This window comes from Montipora foliosa, chromosome 3, assembly GCF_036669935.1.
Source record: "Montipora foliosa isolate CH-2021 chromosome 3, ASM3666993v2, whole genome shotgun sequence".
NCBI classification, from domain to species: Eukaryota; Metazoa; Cnidaria; class Anthozoa; order Scleractinia; family Acroporidae; genus Montipora; species Montipora foliosa.
In genome coordinates this window covers 12,809,796-12,826,779 of record NC_090871.1, presented here as the reverse complement: position 1 = coordinate 12,826,779, position 16,984 = coordinate 12,809,796, and the positions used below count along the sequence as shown (strand labels likewise).

The 16,984-nt window shown below is 41.8% G+C and overlaps 1 protein-coding gene across 1 annotated transcript in view; it reads right to left on the bottom strand.

Annotated features, from left to right (window-relative positions):
* Positions 1 to 6,054: 6,054 nt before the first annotated feature.
* LOC137995269 (putative DMBT1-like protein) overlaps positions 6,055 to 16,984 on the bottom strand; it is a 21,852-nt gene continuing 10,922 nt past the window's right edge. Inside the window, exons 6-9 of the mRNA XM_068840843.1 lie at positions 12,276 to 12,520; positions 10,564 to 11,229; positions 8,200 to 8,742; positions 6,055 to 7,325 (exon numbers count right to left, since the gene is read on the bottom strand). Coding sequence (XP_068696944.1) covers positions 7,024 to 7,325; positions 8,200 to 8,742; positions 10,564 to 11,229; positions 12,276 to 12,520 — 1,756 coding nt within the window. The 3' untranslated portion in view covers positions 6,055 to 7,023. The remainder of the gene's footprint in view (positions 7,326 to 8,199; positions 8,743 to 10,563; positions 11,230 to 12,275; positions 12,521 to 16,984) is intronic.

The window sequence follows — 16,984 nt, the reverse complement described above, 5'->3', positions numbered from 1 at the left end:
CGATACCGAGCGTTTCAGACACCTTCGTAACATCACTAATCGTGAGCGGAAGTTATGTCGCGGAAAGTACTATGCAACCAAAGTCGCTAAGAGTAAGACCATCAAACCCAGCAAGTGGTGGAGAGAGGTCAAGATGATCGCAGGGATGGCTCCAGCTACTGGTGTTGAAGACATACGCTCGCATCTCCACCTTTACGGGATCGCGGCGCACTCCAATCGAATCTAGACATTGCAAATATGATCAATTCGGCTTTTCTTGAGTCAAAGCAGGATTATAGCCCGCTTGCGTGTCTCCCTCCATTTTTGGACGACTCTGAAGTTTTAATGGTCAGCCCATCGAGGTCTGTAAGGCTCTTTTAGAGCTGAATCCGAGAAAGGTCGGTGGCCCGGATGGCATTAACAACTGGCTCCTCAGAGAATATGCTCACTTTCTAACTTGCCCGGTCTGTGATATCCTAAACTCATCATTCGCCGAGCAGAAGCTCCCTCGGTCGTGGAAGGATGCTGACGTTTCACCGCTGATGAAAATAAAACCAGTGACCATCATCACCAAGCACATCAGACCCATCTCCCTAACTCCGACTCTGTCCAAGTTAGCAGAGTAGTTCGTTGTCAGCAAATACATTGGCCCTACAGTCTTGGAGGTGGTTGATCGTTGATCATTCTTATCGGTGTTGCTCGTCGGGTCTGTGACTTCCTTATGGATAGGTGGCAGCGAGTAAAGCTTTCAGGTGACTGTTTCTCGGAATGGGGGCCGTTCCATCTGGAGTGTCTCAAGGCACCAAACTTGGACCCTGGAGTTGTATGAGTTTATTCCCCAGAGGCTCGAGATGATGCCTTTTTTTTTCGGACTGAATTTTAAGATATCGAAATTGGTCAATTCGCTGAAGGATAGACGTATCGAGCAATGTTATAAATTTTTCGAATCAATAGTATGCAGTACCGAGCACAAGCTTCATCGTTTTTTTTTTGCCACAGAAGAACCATATTACTTATAATCTTAGAAATCAACGTCAGTTTGCTAACCCAATGATGCGCACCAAGCGTTTCTCCCAGACATATTTACCATCTCTGTGTAGACAATAGGTGTATAATTCTTGTAAATTGCATGCTCTGTAAATATAATTATTAATTATCTATCTATCTACGTGACAAATGTCAACGGTGGCTCAAATCTGATATCTGGTACGTTTATTAACATTTTATAATTGATTTTTCGGGTCAATTTCGTCTACAGAAGCCCCCAGGCAGGCATCACTAAGCTGAAAATGTGGGTTAAGGCAAGTCTTTGACAGAAAACAGAGGTGAGAGATGGTTTCATGCAGACTAGGACGCCTAAAATACTTGGTTGCAAGGCATGCATGGCGGTTCACGTGTGAAGTTCTTTCTCTGGCCTTTCTGGGGATGAATATATCGTTTCAATTTGGGCAAGTTTTGAAAACCAAAAATTTCAATGGATGCTATATTTTGCTGGTAGGACTCGTTGGCCCGACGTACTTTTGAAAAAACCCTATGAAATGAGAATCGGGGGTCTTCCCTCGCCATGAAATGGCAGAATTACCCAGAATTCGTTTCGGGCATGAACGTGAGCCGCAACTTGAGAGGCACGAGACTGGCCGTCATCAAATCGCTGAAGCGCGGCCGGAGGAAAACGTGAGAAGAAAATATCTAGCCAGATACTAAAAAGTAGCCCTGGTGTGTACTGTTAGCTTAGACTTTTGATGTTGGAACAAGTTTTTAAGGTAGAAAATTGGCGACAAAGTAGTGCTTTCTTTGGTGTCACCCTCGTAGCAAAAATTAAATTTGGCCTTCCGTAATTTCTTGTCAACGGAACGGTAAAATGTATATGAGAGAATACTGAGATTTATATTTGCAGATTACTAAAGTCAAACTCTACATCTCTTTGCAATAAGCGCATTCAAGATTTCTTCATATTACTGTATAAAGGTCTGTTGTCTAATGATTTCCTGCTACTGTATATGAAATTTAACTGAGTTCTTGTCATGATCTTTGTGGAAATTACATTTTGTCCCTCAATAAACCCAGAACAACCAGTTATGGTCTTAATTCCCTTTCGTACTTATAAGCTGCGTTTATGCAATATGTGCGCTACCTGATTTTATCCATACCACTGAGTTAACAGGTTTTAATAAGAATCCAGGCCCGCACTTTGTATAGCCGCTTTTCTTTTTAATTATTGAATGTTTCGTTAAATGTTTTATATTTAGTTATTTATCCGTATACGCTGTGTATTTAAGCTAAAAATGTTGTATTTATGTCTCGAAGATATTAGCTCTTGTAGTTGCTCTGATCTGAAATGCCAGAAAGTTTATGCATGTGTGTATGTTACCTTAAGCAGGGCGCCACTTTGCAGTCCCCGACTCCAGTGCTTACCATATGAGAGATAAAATGACTTTTGCCATGAATATTTAAGCCATCGAAATCTTACGCGAAATTGACAAGGGCGGTTTGGAGATGTGAGTAGAAGTGGGATCTGTCTCATATGGTTTAGGGGCCGACAGTTGTCTCCCTCAATGTCGTACCGCTAGGAAGGTCGGTATCCTAAAGCAGCCAAGGGCCAACTGCGTCCAAAAGCGATCGCACGAGCCGAAAACCCGGGATGACTCTTTTGGTACGACGATCCAGCGCCATGTCTTGAGGTACCGCGTCTCTCTTTTTTGTTCAAACATTCCGTCAGCGCATGCGTAAATGGTCGTACTCTCCGATATGCAGCATACTAACAAAAAGATGTTTTTTTACAATGAATTTTACATTTCAGTTGAACGTAACGTAAGAACCCTGCGTGTCTGGCCTTCTCGAGACAGAGGTGAGAGATCGTTTCATGCGGACTGGGACGCCTAAAATATTTGTTGCAAGGCATGCGTGGCAGTTCATGTATATTAATGTAATAAGAGAATACTGAGATTTATATTTGTAGATTACTATAGTCAAACTCTACATCTCTTTGCAATAATCGCATTCAAGATTTACTCTTTTTATTGTATAAAAGTCTGTTTTTTTTTACGATGCGTAGTACCTCTTGCAGGTCTTAACGATATTTGCGGATGTAGAAAAAAAGATCAGTTACAGGTCCTTGTGCATTAGGTTGCCTAACTTTAACCAACAGGACCGATGCCATCCCTATTTTGTGGAAGGGTCTACACTCATAACTGATTAATAATCAACGAAAGTTTCGAGTCTCGTATGTTATCAAGAATTGGGAATAGTAGAGCATGTATTTGACAAGCACGGGTTTAGTGGTTAATAATAGTTTACAAAGGCTAACGTTTACAATTTTAAAGGCGATTAAATCTCTCATATCCTGAGCAAATGCCGAAATATAGCAGATTGTTTGTAACATTCCTCGGATTATGACAATTAGCTTTTCACTCGGTTATCAGATTTGGCGTTTATGTTTTCGGGAAGCTTTCTTGCGTAATTTGTCTCTCTGAAGTTGAACTCCAACATCTGCAGCGTGCATGGGCAATAAATTGCATGCGAATTAAAATATGCATTTACGCAGACAGAAGTGTAGCATAGTTGTACATAAATTGTAGTTCAACTTACGGCACAACTGATACAAATGGTATTTACCCTATTTACTCCACTGGGTCGATGGCTAAATGCTGTTGGGTCGTAAATAAAGGTTGTCATGGCTTAGCATTGTCTGCCGTCGTTTTATTTCAATTTCTCACTTGTATTTGATTGCAACCATTCAATGTAACTTTGGGAATAAGAGGCAAATATTAAAAGTTCAATACGATCCTACTTTAGCATACCTCGTTCCCAGTGTCCTCGGTAAAGAGTCTATCTCTGTGTGGTAATCTAACAAGACTTCTATCCTCTTTGGTATCGTTTTCTACTACAATCTCTTTAGGTCTTTGCGGATGAGGGGCCCTTTTCTCGGAAGTCCCGATAACTTTTCGGGTCCGGAAAGCCATTTATGAGACTACCTTCCACTTGCTTTCATAAGCTGGTCCTTAAGCATGTTGCCAAGTTAACAAAACGCAAAATGACAGTGAAGTTTGTGGACTTAAATCGCTCCGTTCTTAATTATGACACCCGGAGAAGGCCTGAAAAGTTTCGGAACTTTCGAGAAAATGGCCCCTGGTTATCCCAAGTCGTCTCCATCAATGGTTCTGTTTATCCTTGCCACTGTGGCATTTGAGAAAAAAAAACAATACGTAATTCTCATAAACATTTCTCCTGTTATTTTTCCCCTGAAGTATTTTTAAGTGTACTGATATATTTCACTTTACGATAACCACCACGTCATCTGACATTTGCAAAAATACAGGTCATCTAAACGAGCGATCTGCCCAAGTTTCCCCTTCTTCTGTGTTTGTTGCCTCCCGGAACTCACATCTCCACTCTTCTCGAACAGTGTGTGCGTTCTGAACGCCTTGTACTGTTACCAGCAAGGGTTGTAAGATGGTGCCCGTAGTGCACACGTCATATCCGAGAAGACTGAGTAATGTCGATCCGTTTTTAGAAGTAAGTTCAGCTTTTTAAAGACCCTCGATCTCTCACACTAAATATATACTAAGGACCAAAAACAAAAGTGGCAGCTAATATTATATTGAATGAAAGATGTATATATTTGAAGTGTGGGTTAGGGGTGCAGGGATGGCGCCGTGGTGAGAGCACTCGCCTCCCACCAATGTGGCCCGGGCTAGATTCCCAGACTCGGCGTCATATGTGGGTTAAGTTTGTTGGTTCTCTACTCGGCACTGAGAGGTTTTCTCCGGGTAATCAGGTTTGCCCTCTCCTCAAAAACCGACATTGGACTTGATTTACTTTCATTTTGGATTTCAAATTACAGTGTCCCCAATTAGCGTTCCAGCGATAGAACGACTAGACACTTAAATAAAGTTCCTTTCCTTTCCTTTCCTTTTAAATGAAGGGGTAGTTTCTAAAGAAACTGTGGTGCTGCGTCGGTGGGGAAGTAGTATACAAAAATTTGGTTTTATCAACGGAGTTGATAATGTAAATTGGCCACCGTACAGAGATTCTAAAAGCTGACGTTTCGAGCGTTAGCCCTTCGTCAGAGCGAATCGAGGGATTATGGGTTACGTGTAGTTTTTATAGTAGAGTAGGAGCTACGCTATTGGTGGTAACATGGCAACGTGAAAAAAAGGAATATATTAGTTAAATGAAAAGCGTTCGTTAATACCGTGAGGATTAAGGGTGCCGATTTGAAAGATGAATTTTTGTTCCAGATTCTTGCAGCTTTCCGTCGTACCTAGATGTAGGGAAAGGCCGCAGATAGCCATGTGTTTTTTGGAGTGGTTAGGCAGATTGAAATGGCGAGCGACTGGCTTGGATGCATCCTTGTCATTCTTCTCAACATCGCGAAGGTGTTCGCGGAATCGGTCACCTAGTCGTCTACCTGTCTCACCAATGTATAATTTATTGCATAACGTGCAGGTTATGCAATAAATGACATTTGCGGAGGTACATGTGAAACGATCGGTGATCTTAACAGATCGCTTAGGTCCCGATATCTTGCTAGTGTTAACAATGAAAAGACAAGTTTTGCATCGTGAGCGCGCGCATTTGAAAGTGCCGGGTTGCTCGTTAGTTTTGAGCGCGCTTCTAACTAAAAAGTTGCCTACGTTTTTGTCGCGTTTGAATGAAATAAGTGGAGGTTGCGAAAAGATTCTACCAGTCTCGGGATCATTTTGGAGTAATTTAAAATTACTAAGAATGATGCTTTTGACTGCGTGATTATGAGGATGGAAAGTGAGGGTGAATGGAATTCTGTCATTCTTATCCTTTTGTGACGTTTGTAGTGATGACTGTCGATCAAATTGTTGGGCGCGATGATGACCCGCTTTGACCAAAGAGACAGGATAGCCACGTTTTTCGAAGAACTGGCACATCTCCTCTGATTTGCTGGAAAAATCGGAGTCATCACTACATAGACGTCGAAGTCTAAGAAATTGAGAATAAGGGATGGAGTTCTTGACATGTGATGGATGACCTCCGTTGATAAAACCAAATTTTTGTATACTTTCCTTTTAAAGACGAAAGTGAGAATTGATCCACGCACTTACCTGGACAAGTTAAGCAATTGTCACTCGGAAACAACTGAAACATTTTTTCGGTGTTTCTTAGAGACAATTGGTGTAATTGTCCTGATAAATGCGAGGATCATGTTTGTATTATTCTTTTACTTTTTAGCTTAGATTAGCCTCATAAGCTTATTTTACAGCTAAACTTGTCAACTTTCAGACCTGGAAAAAAGGCTAGTAAGTCTGAATTATAATCGAGCCTCGGTCAGAAGCCCCGATCTCTTCAAACTTTTGAGTTGTTTTACCTCTAGCGCCATTCTTGCCATTCTGTTTATAGCAGAGGCCAGGGGGCCGTTTCTCGAAAGTCCCGAAACTTTACGGGATATTTTCGGGTGCCACAATGCCATTTGTATCTCAAGAACGGAGAGGATTTAATTTGTCAAACTTCACAGTTATTTTTCTTTTTGGTACCTTGAAAACGTGTTAAAAGATCTAGATCGGCTTTCCAAACCAAGCGGTTGGCAATTTCACAGATGGCTTTTCGGGCCGGAAAAATTTTCGGAACTTTCGAGAAACGGGCCCCTGGGTTATCAAGCTTTTCATAAAGTGAAGCAAATTCATTTGCTTTCGAAGTGGCATCTTTGCCAGCAGAGGTTTTTCTTTGTGCCAGCCGCGCCAGCGCCTCTAGCTGGCGGATAACTTGGATAACTTGGTCCAGTATCGCTTAGTATACTTGAGCGATTCCAATGACCAGTTAATTTTTGTCGATTGACGAGCTTTGCTTTTGTCGTCTTTCGTTTCCGGGATTTTATCCAGTCTTAGCGTTTTGTCGTTGGATTCATTGCTTTCCCTGAGGTCGTATCTTGTGTTGAGAATTCAAGCTTAGAGAACATAACACCGGTACGTTTAATGCAGGAAACAGATAACGTGTGGCACTACCAAATACAAACCCAATTTGCGATAATGGACAGCGTGTTTGAACATGAGGCATAAAGTTCATCGCCTTGTCTTAGACACAAACCACACTTGCATCTTCACCGTGGCCACAGTTGTGACTTCCCCAACCGTTGTGCGCACATTGAGACAATGTAGACTCTGTTCCATTACAATTGACCCCATCCATCCAGATCTTACCAGTCCCTTGGCCATATGTTGCTTGAGAAGGAGCAGAGGATGCACGAGAGAATCCCAACTCGCGACAAACCACGTTGGCATCATTGAGGTCCCAGTTGTCATCACAAACTGTTCCCCAAGTTCCATTATAGAATACTTCAACACGGCCGCTTGAACCTCTGCCATTTACTAATCGAACTGTCCAAAGAAATAGGAAAAACCTGTTAGAGCCTTGTTAAGGAAGGAGGCGATGAATGAAGAAGCTATGGGCAGTTATGTGTTGGCTGGGACAGATATGCGCAACACTGCAACTAACGCTATATATGCAGAAAGGTGAAGTACATAGTCAAACTTTATTAATCCCTCGTTAAGTACTGACAAAATCTGTGGTGCCCGCGTAACCAACCGACATGTTGGTTACTGAAACCATGAAAGCATGTGCATAAAAACACCTACTGATTGTTGTCCGTCGTTCTGTATCATGCTAAAGTTTCATTGGTGACAAACCAGTCGTTATCAGTGACTGAATGGTGTGATGCACTAGTAACTAATGCTTAGTCTCAAAACACGAAAAGGATGACAATTTTCCAGTAGTTTAGAAGCCCATCCATGCTGAATGAGCAACGGTAAGGCGGCAGTAAATGTATTTCCGTGAGAATAATCCTTGTGCTAATTTTCCTCGCTAACCTCGTTATACAGCTAAAATCACCCTCAGTGTTTCACATGTCCAAGCAAGGCTAGTAAGTGTAATTAACACGAAATGATAAATGCAAAAGAATAATTTCAGTACTGGGGACCACTATTGCATAGTTGATGTAATTGGATACAACTCTTGTCTTGCTTGATGAATGAGCTGATTCAGGAGCTTTTCTTTCCATGTATTTTTTTGATACAAGTTCGTCATAATGAATACATCACTGCCATTTTCTCAAAAAAACAAAAATATTTCTTAATAGTGAAACTGGCTCAAAACTATTCCTTTCTTTTGTTCCCGGTTGTCAACAAACTCTGTTTAAATGGCATCACTTCACCAACAATTACTTCATTGAATAATAACCGAAATCTAACTCACCTTTGGAAGTAGCTTCTACAGAAGTTATTGTCTCAGCGGTGAAAAACCCTGCGCTCGCAGCAACACAAATGTAATTTCCTGAATCCTCCTTTCTAAAGTCATTGATAACTAAGGCGCCATTGACCTGCTGACTTCGCCCAACCGGCATTTGAGAACCTTGTCGCTTCCAGGTAATGACCGGTGGTGGATGCCCAGCAGCGCTGCAGTTTAAAGTAATTTTGCCCCCGATCCTAAGAGCAATCTTCGGAGGCGGCTTAAAAGTGAACCGAGGAAGGGATACCACAACCAAGAGAGTTTTTTTAGCAGCTTTCCCCAACGTGTTGGTCGCGATACAGAAGTAGTCAGCTGAATCACTTCTTCGGACGTCAAGAAGTTTTATGACGCTTCTGTTACTCTCCACCCTCCCATGCGGCAGCTGACCAAACGACTTACTCCAGGTGACGACCGCCGCTGGCTGACCAGTCACATGACAAGTTGGAAGCGTGACATTACTTCCTTCAAGGGCGTAAAGAGGCCCCGGTTGAAGCGAAATAATAGGGCGGGCTGTGGGAAAGTAAAAAAAAAAACAATAATGGATTCTCTTAAATTAATATATAAATTCCAGAAAAACTCGTAAACAACAGTTGCATCAACTTCGTCCAAGGAACTTACAGTGAAAAAAAGTTCGCCACCAGTCATAACGCTCTTTAAAACCACAATTTTTTGTTTCCGGAATCTAACGAATAGAATAGCAGCCGGGCAGTCGGCCACCCAGTTAACATTGCGCGCCTTTGTTGATGTTGTTGTTATCCGGGAATTTGGAGCGTCTACTTCCATAAATGGGCAAGTATCGCTTAAGAGAAAAAGTCGAACAAAACTTTGTCAGGGAAATAACGAATGTTTTGAAGATCGTCGGGGGAGAATATTCTGTGAAATTAAATGAATTTTGATGAGAAAAACTGCGGGCTACCTTGCTATTTCGCGCGCTTTTCTATGAAGCATGGAAATGCGTTTGTACTAAATTCAAAAGGAAAAGGCAGTTTACACGCGTGGTACCTGGTTGTTTGAACTTTTAACTGGACCTTTGTAAGCAAGCAACCTATATTTATTTGATATTCAAGCAGTTGGCGATGGAAACAACAAAGGCGAGATTGTTTAATTCGCTTTTTGCGCGATCTTCGTAAATGATGCGAGAGGTAGTGATAAGCGGTACTGAGTGAAGTAAATAAAAACAGTCGTCAGCGAGCGCACGGCAATACACACTTGTAGTAGCATTGGATGCAATGCTCTTATTCTACGTTCCTAAAATTTCTTCTTTTTCAAGTTTACCAAGTTTTCAAACGGGTATTGAATCCAACAACAATTTCTTCTTCCTGTAAATTAAAGATAAACTGATCCCTCTGACCTCCTCTACAGTTACATACATACTTAATAGACGGCTCCCAATAGGGGTTTTTCAGGGCCAATGAAACACAACGAAACGACGGAACAGAACAACGACAATTCTTAAGAATCCCAACCCACCGGAGGCAAACCAGTTGGCTATTTACAAGTACAGCTGGCAAGTTGAACCAGGGACTACCAGGATCAAATTCAACGAGTGGTCAGAGCGGGTCTAGAACCCGGGATCTCCGGATCTCAAGGCAAGCGCCCTAACAACTGGGCCACACTGCCTCCTCAGTTACTTCTCCAGACCAAAAATCTCAATGTCGTACGCAAGCTTCCTTTCACCAAACGCAGTTTTGTTATCAGTGAGAAAACGAAATGAACAACGAAGGCTTTTTACTGATTTGGATAGAGATGAGTATTCTATTCTGATGTTCCCGAAGACTTGCTTTGCCTCTGTGTTCATGTGCCGGCAGCCTCCGACAGCGGAAGAAACGCATATAATATTTAAACAGAATTTATATCGATCCGACGGCGAGTTCACTGTTCGTGATTCCTTGCAATGTATATGTAGAAATTCCCAATTGCGGTAATCTTCGCTGCTATTCCAAGAGAAGATGGCTCAACAACGATTCCGTTTACACTCCATAACATGTTGCGAAGAGAGAGTCATACATAAATAAAAATAGAAACTGAAATTCTAATAAACGTAGCTTATTTTCCCGTGGAAAACAAAATTACATACCCCATTTGATACCCGATGGAAACAGATTACTTCAAACAGTCACAGAATTCCGAGTTTCGGACACCCTGAAATAATGTGGGCGCGCAATGTTAAGTGGGTGGGTTAGATTCTTTAATCACTTTATCAGTTACCTTCTTATCTCACTTTGCCACGATGAATAAGAACAACCTTTTCACGACATTAACTTCTTTTTTCAGTCGATTATTAGCAAAGGAAACTAAATTAGTCTGACAACTTTAGATATGAATACTTACAAGTAACTATCAGTTGGACTTCTGCCGAAGCTTTCCCCAAAATGTTCGTCGCTGAGCATCGATAAAAACCGGCGTCACTTGCTTTCAAATTCGATAAACGCAACATTGCTTCTGATACCGCTGACTGGCTCACCTCTGTCTGATCGATCACTCTACTCCATACCACTGCAGGCTCGGGGTTTCCTGTGACTGAGCATTGAAAGGAGGCTGATTCGCTTTCGTTTACTGTCATCTTTGCAGGAGAAACAACAACTGTCGGAGCTGAAATCGATTCACCACGCTCTCCTTTAGCTCCGGGTAGACCTGGTCGACCGATGTCTCCTTTGATTCCTTTAGGCCCAAGGTCTCCTTGAGATCCCTTAAGTCCCATGATGCCTTGCTTCCCGTTCTTGCCCGGTGATCCCATAATCCCTCGATCTCCCTTCTTCCCGTTCTTTCCTTTCTGCCCTCTTCGTCCTCGGGCTCCTGTCTCTCCCATCGGTCCAGGTGGACCGGGAGGGCCTGGAGGCCCTGACGGGCACGTGGCACCCTTCCATTGACAGAGTTGTGGTTTCATTTCGGATAAAAATTGCCTCATTTTCAGTATCGTTTCTGCGTCGATGTCTGGTTTCGTAGCATTCTGGACTGGATTAGCATTTCGCCTCTTTCTATGTAGCTTATATGGGCCTGTTTTTTTTAAAAAAAGGCAAATAAAAAGAAGCGACTCAGTTTTCAGTGCACTTCCTACCTTGTCTACCTTGCTAACAATCTTGTTAAGCTGCATCTCCCTGAGTCATGAGACCCATCCATGATATGTGGATGCGATCCGAACCAGAGGCAGAGATGTTTTAATAGAACTCGCTTGGCCAAAACGATAAATCAATGGGAAATTAACGAGAAATGACAACTTCAAATCGCGCTTGGAAACGTTTTGTGTGGTTAAGGTCACTTCTTCACTTGATCACTTAATAGCGTGGCAAAGTGATGACGTCACAAAAACTAAATTTATGAAATTATGGGATTTACTGAGATATTCTGAAAGTACATGATGAAGAATGGCCGCTTGCCAAAAATCAGCATATTGTTGCGATATGAGGGTAAGATATTAATGTGAAATGTGAGGCTTTGGCCTTTTTGGCAAACGAAATTATACAGGCCATGTTGCCTGACAGACACGTTAGCATGGAGACCAGACCTATGATCAGGTTTTCTCCCATAAATTAAAATGGCGCAACCCGCACATAGGGTCACCCACACAAAAGTCAAACAAAAGCCAGACATTACTTTAGATTTCATTCTTACAATACGTAAATAATCTTTCTTTTTTTCTTTAAATGCTACGCGAACTGTCATCCCTCTTCTTATATAACCATCCTCAAATAAGAGACAAGCAAAGATAATCTCTTATGTAACAAAGTTCAATTCAGCGTTCATTGAAAAAGGTATCAAGTATGATATGCACTAAGGTATTTAAAACATCAACAAGATGCCAGACCGCTAATCACTGTACCAAAGCACTGAACAAACCTAAAATTCACTCAGTTTGGATTAAACTACATTGAGTATCGGGTTTGACGCAAGTTGTAAACCGAGCTTTCTTACCATTCTGTTTGCCTGATTTATTATATTTTGGAAAGGTCCACAATACAATCGTCTCCGGTGCTAATTCCACAATGCTGACCAACATCTAATGCCGGGGCTTTGAAAATTCACTGCGCTAAGAAATAATTTACCTGGAGAATTCTTTGTTGGTCGTGAGAGGGTGGATCCTTCTGTCGACGAATGAATCTCAGCAGCCTTCTCGAGAACATTTATTCTCTTCATGTGCTTGCTTAACTCAAATTCAACCCGTAGAAACCCGGCACAACATAACGCAATTGACAGCAGAGAAATAACAGAAGCGAAAGATGGGAAACTCTGCTTCTGTGAAGTCATTTTTACGGTCGGTAGAAAGGATTGTTCAACACAGCATTGCTCGCTTCAGCTGGAAATGTGATACTGAGCAGATGTTAAATTTGTCTTGGCCTGTATATGTGATATCCTATCTATGAAACGGAGGGCCATAGGTGAACACTCCCACGCCCATAATAATCCAAATATATCTCTTCAGTTTGTCGCATGTTGAACAGTAAAACATTCTTTGTTGGATTCAAAACAGGATTGCTAGATTTCCTTGAGCATTCATTTAAAAACCTTTTACGAAGTACTACCATGCCAAACAGTTCGCACTGTTCACATGCTGGACAGTAACATGCTTTGTCGGAGACACAATGTACGAAAGAGGAGGGTTACATTCGTTGAGCACTTTATATGAAGACAACATGACAAACAGTTCACATTGCGCAAGGTTGATAAACAGGCAGTTTGTTGCTACCCTGGCTAGGAGAAATTGAATCCGGGTCTTTGAATTGTACGTAACTTTTTAACTTAAGCTATGTTTAAATGTTTTATAATTAGAGTAGCAACGAACTATGTCTGATGACAAACTTAGTTGGAATAGTGTACTCAAATGCAATTGATGCCCCTGGAGATATCATGCCTTGCTGTTCACGTGCGTTTTAGGTCAAAGGGTTAGTTTTGCAATGTTTTTTCAGTTTAGGTTGGTATTCTTCCAGAGATTTTTTTTTTTTTTAATTAAATTAATTTTATTCTTAGGTCGCCTGAAGAAAGACAAAAAATCAAGAAAATACCGTTTAAAGGGAATATCAAACAATTGCATTTCAAACTGAAGAGAAAACTGACACTGGATGTAAGGTTCTCTTTGTGCAGGGCAAAGCCGGCTATGTCTTTTGAAATCTGCCAGCCCTCATTTTGTTAATTGAAGCCGATTTTTAGAGGTACTAAAAGACTCGTCGTGTGTCGAGACTTGCAAATGAAAATCGAAACTCTTAAGAATTACGTAACAAACTGGCGACGTCTGAAAAAGCTATAACGTATAAGTTGAAACTTAAAAAAAATTGTTACCTTATGTCTCTGGATACTAACACTTCTAACCTTTGAAGAAGAAAATTGCCATGGTTTTCACTTTTCAGATTTATTTGATAGTGACTCTTACAGTCGCATGGTTTGGAGGAGATCGAGGCAAAATCGGATTACGGTATTGAATCACTGTTAAAATAAATGTATACTTTGTAACACAAGTACTTACAGTGCTTTAATCAGAGTGTGGATTATTTTCAACAGGCAAAGGCGCGTCCTGTTTGCACCCAGAGAAAATGCTTCGATCGGCTTATAACTCACGTGGATGCACATTTATCGACCCAGAGGATCAGCACCAAACGGAACAACCACTCGCTCAACTTGATCCCGCACTCTCCCGTACCACTCTCGTACCAGGAGTCCTCGGAATCGTCGGTCCGTGAGCGGTCTCTTTGGTTGGTAACCATAGTGTTAGCGCGGACTTCCGGTGCTTGCGCTGAAGAAGTTTAGCGAAGGCTTTGCGCGTCCCGCAAAATCCTTTTTACATTTTCCTATATTTCTTTGTTGTTCTTTTTTTTTTAATTTATTTCTAACAACAAACATTAGCTACACATTAAATCAAAACGGGATAAAAAGAAAAAACAGGAAAGGAACAAAAAAATAAAAAGGGAAGGAAAACTTGAATACACGAAATCACGAAATAAATAAAAAAGCAGACAAACGGCTAATAGCGCGGGGAGGGGGAGGGGGAGGGCGAAAAGATTTCTGATCTTATTTTAATACAACTAAAAAGTAACAGTCTATAAGATTTGTAAGGCGCATAGTACGACGTTACGAGTATTTTTTCGGTGTTAATTTACAAATTTTCAACTTTGTATTTATAATTGATTCTAGTAATAAATTCGGTTAGTACAAGTGAGCTGTTGTTTAGTTTACTTACATACACATAGAATTTCATAAAAAGGAGGGTGTAATTGAATTTTCTCACTGGCTTCTCAGCCGATCTATGTTGGGTGCTCAAAGGTGGCGAAAAGCATTTCTTTTGTATCTGGTTGAAAGTTGGAACCGTGCTGAGTGTTAAACCAATTAATGACTTTGCATGCGAAGGTTTTGGTAAATTCTCAGTCGATAAAGGTGTGATTTATCACTACAGTCTACAGTAGATGCACTCACTGTCTGTACTTATCCCATAACTGCAAAGTTCTTTCTTTGTAGTAACAATCCTATGGATAAATTTGAATTGAAATTCGTTTCACTTCGCTTTGCCGTATAAGAAGTCCTCATTGAAACTTGGGTTTATGATGATACTGCATCTGAACATCATCTCCACCTTCCTGGTTATAACTTGTGCCTAAAGAATCGCAAGTCCGGCATCCATCGGGGTGTATGTCTCTACATCAATACTGACTATTAAGTTCAATGCCCTGACCGCTTTATATCATCTTGAGCTGGAGGTGCTATGGGTTCATTGACCTTGTACAAACGTTTCTCCATTTGGTCTATCCGAACATTCCGTGGTTCTACTGGAGCCCAATTTGAGGGGCATGCGCAACACTAGAAGTCGTCGTTCTCTCACTCGAAGGGATACTCGCCCTATCCGTAAATGAGAGCTTGGCAGGTGCTTGGGCTCTATAGATTGGTCCGTTCTTGATTCTTCACCCGACTGTGAAAGCAAGCTGCAACTTTTTCAAGACCTCGTAAAGATCAGCCTAGACACCATCATGCCTCTCAAAGCCATTCAACTTCACGTAAACGATGCTCCATGGATGTTTGCTGAGTTTAAGGCTCTTATCAAGTCGCGTTAAAAGGCATTTGTGCAAGGCGATACCGAGCGTTTCAGACACCTTCGTAACATCACTAATCGTGAGCGGAAGTTATGTCGCGGAAAGTACTATACAACCAAAGTCGCTAAGAGTAAGACCATCAAACCCAGCAAGTGGTGGAGAGAGGTCAAGATGATCGCAGGGATGGCTCCAGCTACTGGTGGTGAAGATATACGCTCGCATCTCCACCTTTACGGGATCGCGGCGCACTCCAATCGAATCTAGACATTGCAAATATGATCAATTCGGCTTTTCTTGAGTCAAAGCAGGATTATAGCCCGCTTGCGTGTCTCCCTCCATTTTTGGACGACTCTGAAGTCTTAATGGTCAGCCCATCGAGGTCTGTAAGGCTCTTTAAAAGCTGAATCCGAGAAAGGCCGGTGGCCCGGATGGCATTAACAACTGGCTCCTCAGGGAATATGCTGACTTTCTAACTTCCCCGGTCTGTGATATCCTAAACTCATCATTCGCCTAGCAGAAGCTCCCTCGGTCGTGGAAGGATGCTGATGTTTCACCGCTAATGAAAATAAAACCTGTGACATCATCACCAAGCACATCAGACCCATCTCCCTAACTCCGACTCTGTCCAAGTTAGCAGAGTAGTTCGTTGTTAGCAAATACATTGGCCCTACAGTCTTGGAGATGGTTGATCCTAACCAATTCGGCGCAATTCCAAAATCTTCAACTCTTCATGCTCTCATTTCGATGATGCACACGGACGGGACTGGTTCTGCGGTGCTTGTTGTGCTCTTAGATTACAGGAAGGCTTTTGACCTTGTGGATCACAGAACTCTGGCTGCCAAGATTCTCGGGTTGCGCATTCTTAGCGGTGTTGCTCGTTGGGTCTGTGACTTCCTTAAGGATAGGTGGCAGCGAGTAAAGCTTTCAGGTGACTTTTTCTCGGAATGGGGGCCGTTCCATCTGGAGTATCTCAAGGCACCAAACTTGGACCCTGGAGTTGTATGAGTTAATTCCCCGGAGCCTCGAGATGATGCCTTTTTTTTTCGGGCTGAATTTTAATATATCGAAATTGGTCAATTCGCTGAAGGATAGACGTATCGAGCAATGTCATAAATTTTCGAATCAAGAGTATTCAATACCGAGCTCAAGCTTCATGGTTATTTTGCCACCGAAGAACCATATTACTTATAATCTTAGAAATCAACGTCAGTTTGCTAACCCAATGATGCGCACCAAGCGTTTCTCCCAGACATATTTACCATCTCTGTGTAGACAATAGGTGTATTATTCTTGTAAATTGCATGCTCTGTAAATATAATTATTAATTATCTATCTATCTACGTGACAAATGTCAACGGTGGCTCAAATCTGATATCTGGTACGTTTATTAAGATTTTATAAGTGATTTTTCGGGTCACTTTCGTCTACAGAAGCCCCCAGGCAGGCATCACTAAGCTGAAAATGTGGGTTAAGGCAAGCCTTTGACAGAAAACAGAGGTGAGAGATGGTTTCATGCAGACTAGGACGCCTAAAATGCTTTGTTGCAAGGGATGCATGGCGGTTCACGTGCGAAGTTCTTTCTCTGGCCTTTCTGGGGATGAATATATCGTTTCAATTTGGGCAAGTTTTGAAAACCAAAAATTTCAATGGATGCTATATTATGCTGGTAGGACACGTTGGCCCGACGTACTTCCGAAAAAACCCTATGAAATGAGAATCGGGGGTCTTCCCTTGCCATG